Here is a 7,643-nt window from a genome sequence, read left to right on the forward strand (position 1 = left end):
GGTTCTCGGCCAGGGTACAAGGAAGTAGTAAGCTGCCGCGGGGATATGCAATTTCATGCCATCTAAGCAGTAAGCGAATCGAGCGATTATCTGCAGCGGGGCTGGCGGATAGTCGCAGGATCTGTTAGGGCGTTACGCCAAGGGTCCACTTGCCAGCACAACAAACCCCGGTAGAGGCCTATCGGTACCACGACGATCGTTTCTGGCGGTAACGAGGGAGAGTTGGATCGGGCTTGAACGACACCCTTACAGCCTCGCCCGTCTGCCTCGTTCATTGCCCAAGCCTTTACGGAAGGCTATTGTGTCTCCCACCAAACCACTCACCCTTCGCCACAACACCCAAAACATCGCGAATGCTCTTCATCAAGACACCTACGGGCCCTTGAGCCGTTGCGAACCTCCTCCAATTCCCACTTTCTTTGACTCCTCCACGCCAATTGTCGAATCCTCGCCCCCAAGGTTGCGGTCATGGAGCCAGCAACCAAGAAACGCAGGTTAGCTCCTAAAGTCGAGGCCCAGCCTCAGCCTGTCTTCGCCCATGAGCCTGTATGTGTGTCCAATGGGTCCAAGAGAAGTCAATCTTGACATGCTGATCGTCATAGGCACCACCAGCGCAACATTATCCGGTTCAGGATGCGGTTTCAGCCCCGCCGGCTTCAGAGAGACATGAGTTCGAGTCGTTTGCGAGACATCTGCAAGATGCTGCGATGCTTATATACCGACAAACCCAAAGATCGCCCTATTCGAGTGTTTCAGTTTTATTATTACGATGGGAAGATGATGATCACGTCGAACAAGACCTCGTGGCTCTCGAGCAGGTCCTCCGCGAACGATATAATTATCGCACCGATCGATGGAGCATACCCACCGTGCCCAATCCGAGCATCAAGTTAGGCGTTCGGACGGCGTCTTTTCTTGAAAATGCAGCCTCGGATCATCTTCTTATAGTATATTATGCTGGCTGTGGTTATGTTGATAGCGATGGCCAAGTCTTCTGGGCAAGGTAAGCCCCCCACCGCTCGAAAAGGGGGGGTTATTGCTAACAGGGGCAAAGCAACACGAAAGAAGATGCAGCAAAGCTCAAGTGGAACGGTTTCCGCTGCTTATTTGATGAAGCACCATCAGATATGCTTCTGCTGCTCGACACATGTGCTACGAGGGATGCGCCAATCGCCTGCGCTGGGAGCAGCGTCAAGCAAGTCCTTGCCGCAAATGGACCCGAAACCGGAAGCCGTGAGACCGGCGGCCGCTCTTTCACAGCTCATCTCACCGATGCTTTTACACGACTAGATGTCGGACGACCCTTTACCGCTGAAAACCTATATCACGAGATTGTCGCGCAGAGGCATCATGAATTGGCACAGAGCTCTGGGCTGACGAATGGCGCTACCAAAAGCATGCCATTTACGAACAAATTACCTGTTCTTTATACGTTAAGCACTGGAACTGGCCAGAGCTTGTCCTTGTCGCCTCTGCCCCCTGGCCCTGCGAATGGGGCGAGCCCGTTGGCTGAGGGTGACGTACAGCAAACGAGAGCCGCATGGCAGGACCAAATCATACATCCTAATGCTGTGGCTGATCTGACATTTGAGGAACCGCGAGTCTTGGTTTGCACGACGTTCGTTGGGGAGGCCAGTCCCGACATGTCGTCATTCAACCAATGGCTTCACAATACTCCAGCAATGGCTTCCAAAATCGCCGTGGAAGGCATGTTCCTAGGCCCGCCTACGATGCTGCTCATATCAATGCCTAGTTCAGTCTGGGCCGTTGTACAGCATGACAAGGTCTGCTGCTTCTTGGGCTACATCAACTCGCATAATATGACGCACCTCTACAGCCGCCTCGTCGGGTCCACGACTCGGCCCAAGGCGTCAGCCGTAGATGTTGAGGATGGGCGGATACTTCTCGAAGTACGCCAGGCTGCTGCGACGACCCCCATCATTAAGCGACATGAGTTGCCTCACCGAGATCCCAACCATGTCCCGAACCTCCCGGAAACGCCCGTCCGTTCAGATGTTGTCGGCCGGGCTGAACCGGCCAGTTTGCCCCAGTCCTCGGTCTCGGTTGGTCTGCCGTTTGCCAACTTGACACCACGGACAGATGCGGCCAAGCCGGACGACGTAGAAGAGTCAGCTGAGATGCAAGAAGCAGCCGAGCAGCTCAAGGCGTTGAGTCACGTTCGGCATATGAGCGACGAAGTAGCTACCACTACAGCTACACGCGGTCAATCACTCGTTGACAACCCGGATGCCAAGCGTGATGATGCCTCGTCTCATGAGGAAGACGAGTCCGGCGTAGATGGCACTCATAATAACGCTGAGCTCAACACACCATCTGCAAAGGCCAAACCGCGTCGCTCGCTTCAAAAAGCAACACCGAAACAAGAAACACGATGCAACCTTTGCAGCCATGCACCTTTCAAAGATTCCTCGTCTCTACGCAAGCACATCGCAGCAGCCCATACCCGCCCGTTCCCGTGTGCATTTGCATTCGCCGGTTGCTCGAGTACCTTCGGCTCTAAAAACGAGTGGAAAAGACACATCGCTTCACAGCATTTGTGTTTGCAATACTATCGGTGTTCCTCCTGTTCTCAAAGCACCGTCGAGGGCAAGGGCAACGAGTTCAACCGGAAGGATCTGTTTACACAACATCTTCGACGTATGCATGCTCCATTTGCAATCAAAAAAGCCATCGCCAAGGGAGACAGCAAATTGCAAGTGGAATGGGAAACTCACGTCAAGGAGATGCAGACGTCCTGTTTGGTGACGCGGCGGCAACCACCGCAGCGCTCAGCATGCCCCAAGCCTGATTGCGCCAGTGTGTTTGAAGGACCGACATCCTGGGACGAATGGACTGAGCACGTCGGCAGGCACATGGAGAAAGGGGAGGCCAATAGGCTCGGGGTCGACCGCCTTCTCGCCAAGTGGGCGCTGGATGAGGGCATCATCGAAAGGAAAGAAGATGGCGAATATCGACTTTGCACCGGGACTGGAACAAGTGCGGAAAAAGACACAGGCGGCAACAACAGTGCGGGTAATTATTCGGATGGGAATGGCCGGGACCAACCGGACGAGGAAAGGACGATTGTTGCCGCAAGCACAGTGATTCCGGATAAGATGGATGTGGACGGATGACACCGGGGAACTGGTGGGCTTGGTTCCTTTCCAAGCCGGTACCGGCAACTATCTTCAATAAACGAAGCCTGCGTTGGAGTACACGGACGGACTAGAATGTCCTGGAGCCTCGTTGGGCAAGAAAACGAGGAGGTGGCTTATTGATGCATTGAACGAATTCCCTTTCCTCCGGCGTTGGAATTATGACTGCGACATTGATCTCGACGGTCTCTTCTGTTGCGAAGCCTCATATGAATGAGCTGTACGACTATATACCACTTTTCACGTTCAGTTTCTACAGGCATATTGTCTATAGTTCTCTGGCTAGACAATAAACAGCTGATAGGGACTGGCTTATTCGTTATGCGCCGTTACACAACTACGGAGTAAGTAAAGATTTAAGAGATCTGGTTGCCTGGAAATGGGAGGAGGAGGCGAACCTGTGTTGGTCAGCCGAGGGGACAGGAAAGATGTAACGAGTCGGGGGAAGATGACCCCGGATTTGCCCCGTACCCCACACTGGAACCCCAGTGCCGATCCACGTGCTCCGCACAGATGATTGGGACCTTCCCGAGATGGTTCCAACCGCCGCTCATGTAGACTTTGGCATTGCGTCAATATGCTGAATTTGATATACCGCGGTCTATATACCCCACCGCTGCCCACCGTTGCCCATGAGTACTCGGCTCCGTGCAACCCGCTCTCTTGGTATTCTACAGCACTAGCAAGTCGGCCCTCCTGCCCCTCAGCTGCGTGCTGTTATTGCTTTTTCCTTCTTGCACTGGTGGTTGGAGAGCGGTCTGCGAGGCTATTGGTTAAACATTGGTGCCACGCGAGCTTATTCGCACTGGTCCACCTTTGATGCTGCGTTGGCATCCGTGAAAATATAATCCTCCACGAATGACATGATGATGCTGCGAGCTAGAGCAATTTGATCTCGTGATTTGACGGAATGCGGGCTAGAAAGTCTGGGTCTCGGACGAAGATGGAATGCGGCTCGAGCAAGTTTCCAGCTTATAAGTTGAGGCAATTCGCAGTTATGAACAGGAAGTAGCCAGCTTGAGTTCATCAGGCTGAGTCTCGCACAGTCTCTGCCAACTAGCTATTTCATCCTGGTACCTCAGTCTAATATACGTACAATCCACCATGGGGCTCATCCAAGCTGGCCTGCTGTCACTTGGTGCAGCAGTAGCACAGGCTTCTCTTCAAATCGTACCCGGTGCAACATGGACTGCTGTAGGGTCCTCGTCCCATTCGGATCTTGAAGAACAAATCCAACTGACCACAGTCAGACCAACACGGGCAACCACATCCAAGCCCACGGGAACGGCATCACCAAAGTGGGCTCGACCTACTACATGATCGGCGAGGACAAGACCAACGGCTCGGCCTTCCAGAACATTAACTGCTACTCGTCGGACAACCTGGTGGAATGGACATACGTTGGCGCTCTACTATCGCAAACGGCCAGCGGAGACTTGGGCCCCAGTCGGGTAGTCGAACGACCCAAGGTCATCTACAACGAGGCCAACGAACAGTACGTCTTGTATATGCACATCGACGACAGCTCGTACAAAGAGGCCAAGGTCGGCGTGGCCACGAGCGACTCGGTTTGTGGCGATTACACGTACCTGGGCAGCTGGCAGCCGTTGGGATTCCAAAGTAGAGACTTGGGGTTGTTCCAGGATGATGATGGGGCGGCTTATTTGTTGACCGAGGATGTGAGTTGTCGTGTTTTCGACCCCTTTCAGTTGCGATGCCTCGTTATGATAGTCGCTGTTGCTAACGAGACGAAAATATCAGAGGGAAAACGGGTTGCGTATTGATGCCCTTACAGACGACTATCTCAACGTTACAGAGGCTGTTTATCTATGGGACATTTCAATTGAAGCACCTTCAATTCTGAAGAAGGGTGACTACTACTTCATGTTCGGGTCTTACCTGACTGGCTGGGATCCCAATGACAATGTGAATATATTACTGTTCAATATCCGGAAGAAAGTCTTGCTCATCCCTTTTTCCTATAGGTCTACAGCTACGCGACATCCCTCTCGGGCCCTTGGTCAAACTGGGCTACCTTCGCCACCGTCGGCTCCAAGACCTACACCAGCCAAACAACTTACCTTCTCCCCTTCGGCGACGGTGCAATCTACATGGGCGACCGCTGGGTCTCAACGAACCTCATGCGCAGCACCTACGTCTGGCTCCCCTTAACTATCTCGGGCACCAGTATCACCATGCCCGACCGCGTCAACTGGGTCCCCAATGTCAGCGCCGGTACGTGGTCCGCAGGACCATCCGAGTCTCAACCTGAGGCCGAGTCTGCGGCCCTGTCTAGCGGCGCCGCTACAATTTCCTGTTCAGGCTGTAGCGGAGCCGAGTCCGTTGGTAACATCGGCGGCTCCATGGACGGGGAAGTGACCTTTAGCGGGTTGAGCAGCTCCGCCGCCACGAGGAGCACCGTCAGAATCAAGTATGAGAACGGGGACACGGCTCAGCGCCACGCGAATGTCATCGTTAATGGCGTCAGCCAAGTCGTGGCGTTCCTGCCAACGGCAAATGGGCAGACGCCTGGGAGTAGCACCCTGCATTGCGATTTGTTAGCAGGTACGGGGAATACGATTACTATTGCTGGGTTGGGGGATGGGACGTATGGACCGGACGTTGATCGGATTATGGTACCGAATACTTAAGCACTTAGATGTGGATAATAAGTGGTTCAGGGGTTAGAGGAAAAGTGGGTGGCGGCATATACGGCACTTCACACTTATCAGGAGTATCGCGTTGTTAGCGCACAATTTCAATGTGCATACTTGATTATTCGTCTATGTTACCGAAATGAGTTTCAAAGATGCTTCGTGGAGACAATTATCTGAGGTCGCTGCAGCTGTCATTCCAAGAAGCTGCAATAGCTTTTATTTCACAATCATGGGCGTAGATGAGCCCCTAAGCCAATCGAGGAAGTAAATCTTCCAAAACGAGAATTGGTTCAAGGCGACGATGAAGTTCGTGAGGGACACGATTCTAAAGGTCCACCATCTTGTATGTCACGCAGATGCTAATATCAGAAGAAGCCTGCCCGCTCCACCAAAACGGATCCGGGGAATCCAAGGGTAATGAGGGGGCTTCGGACATTATGGGCGTTTCGGGGTCGAAATCGAACTCGAAATGGATTTATTTGTCTAGCTGGCGATCAAAGTCGAATTGGAACTCCCGCTAGACAAGCTAAGGACAGATTATAGCATGTCTTGAACAATATGCAAATTATGTGCTGTAATATATTATCCTTCTTGGGGAATAAAGGGGTTTGGATCAAACGTAAATAGTGTAGAATTGAGTGTAGGTAGACTATCCTGTATAATAGTAATATAAATGGATAGAGAGACTCTATACAGTTACTTTCGCCAGAAGGCTCGATAGTTGTCATACTATTCCTTCTACTTAACCGGCAAACGCACTATGGAATAGCATGCAAAAGCCGTTAATAATATATTAGACCTTTTGCCGAAGCTTATTCTCGTTACTAGGTGTCTTGCTATTATTAATTATCCGAACAGTGGGACCAAAATAAGTGGTGATAGGTGAGAGCCTCGAGCTAGACCGTCTCTACAGTCTTGACAGTGCGGTACTGTAACATGAAAATAACGTTGTCGTCAGATTACTGACACGCCTTCCGAGTATGCGTTGTGAGCTTCTATAACTTGCCCGAAATTTTAGTCGCTCGTTCCCATCAAGTTATATATTGAGATCTAGATACTATCGAAGGTAGCTGGAGGGATACAGATAAGAACAGCCTTGTGCTATGGAGCCAACTCAAGGAAGGAACTTGTCCAACCGGGCGAATTAATCAGACGTAAAGTGTAAAAACAACAAAGCAGAGCGTACACTCAATTAATCCACAACATTAGATGTGAGACGACGGAGATTGAGTTGGATAGTGCATGATCAAAGGAGGAAGAGGGGTAAAATCATTGTAAGTTCGGATCACGAACCAGTAGGCCATGGGACGCATTCTATATGAGTGCGATCAACAGATCAAGATAGCGATTAAAACCACGACAGGTGGAGAGCAAGTTCGATAAGGTCTGACGAGCAACAAGACGAGGCACAGAGTTCAAGTCACCACCACATATTTGATGATAAGCAGGTGATAATTACACGTGCACCGGGAATAGTCAGGCTATGTCCCGTCTACTACACAGCTATCCTACAGTTATCCTATGATTCCCCGTAAAATTCCGCTTATGTCATGCCTTGGTTTTATCATCTACTATCTAGTTAACTGTGTGGTACAGGACCGCAGAGCGATAGAGGTGGGAACATTCCATGCGATTTGACCGCTCGGTGAAGAGCATAGCAAAATATAATGGCACAGAAATGGGGAACTTGGCCGATGAAGAAGTTCATGAAGCTGCGAGGCATGTTTTGGGCTGTCCATGACGGATATGCCCCCTCATCACGCAAACGTATGAGGGGGTTGCGGAATCATCCTCGCCTTGATCGATAGAACGAACTCTGCCGCTAGATGTA

General features: G+C 51.4%; 2 protein-coding genes across 2 annotated transcripts; both read left to right on the forward strand.

Annotated features, from left to right (window-relative positions):
* Window positions 1–468: 468 nt before the first annotated feature.
* BCR38DRAFT_490230 (uncharacterized protein) lies at window positions 469–3,134 on the forward strand (the record flags this gene model as incomplete). Its single annotated transcript, XM_040864494.1, has 3 exons — window positions 469–546; window positions 603–1,003; window positions 1,055–3,134. The coding sequence occupies 3 exons, from the start codon at window positions 469–471 to the stop codon at window positions 3,132–3,134; spliced, it is 2,559 nt and encodes an 852-aa protein (XP_040710613.1).
* Window positions 3,135–4,259: 1,125 nt separating this feature from the next.
* Window positions 4,260–5,806, forward strand: BCR38DRAFT_354963 (galactan 1,3-beta-galactosidase; the record flags this gene model as incomplete). The annotated part of the gene is made up of 4 exons (XM_040856916.1): window positions 4,260–4,349; window positions 4,406–4,834; window positions 4,917–5,081; window positions 5,141–5,806. 4 exons carry the CDS (start codon window positions 4,260–4,262, stop codon window positions 5,804–5,806), a joined length of 1,350 nt encoding a protein of 449 aa, XP_040710614.1.
* Between the last annotated feature and the right edge of the window lie 1,837 nt (window positions 5,807–7,643).

This window comes from Pseudomassariella vexata (genome assembly GCF_002105095.1).
Source record: "Pseudomassariella vexata strain CBS 129021 chromosome Unknown BCR38scaffold_20, whole genome shotgun sequence".
NCBI lineage: Eukaryota > Fungi > Ascomycota > Sordariomycetes > Amphisphaeriales > Pseudomassariaceae > Pseudomassariella > Pseudomassariella vexata.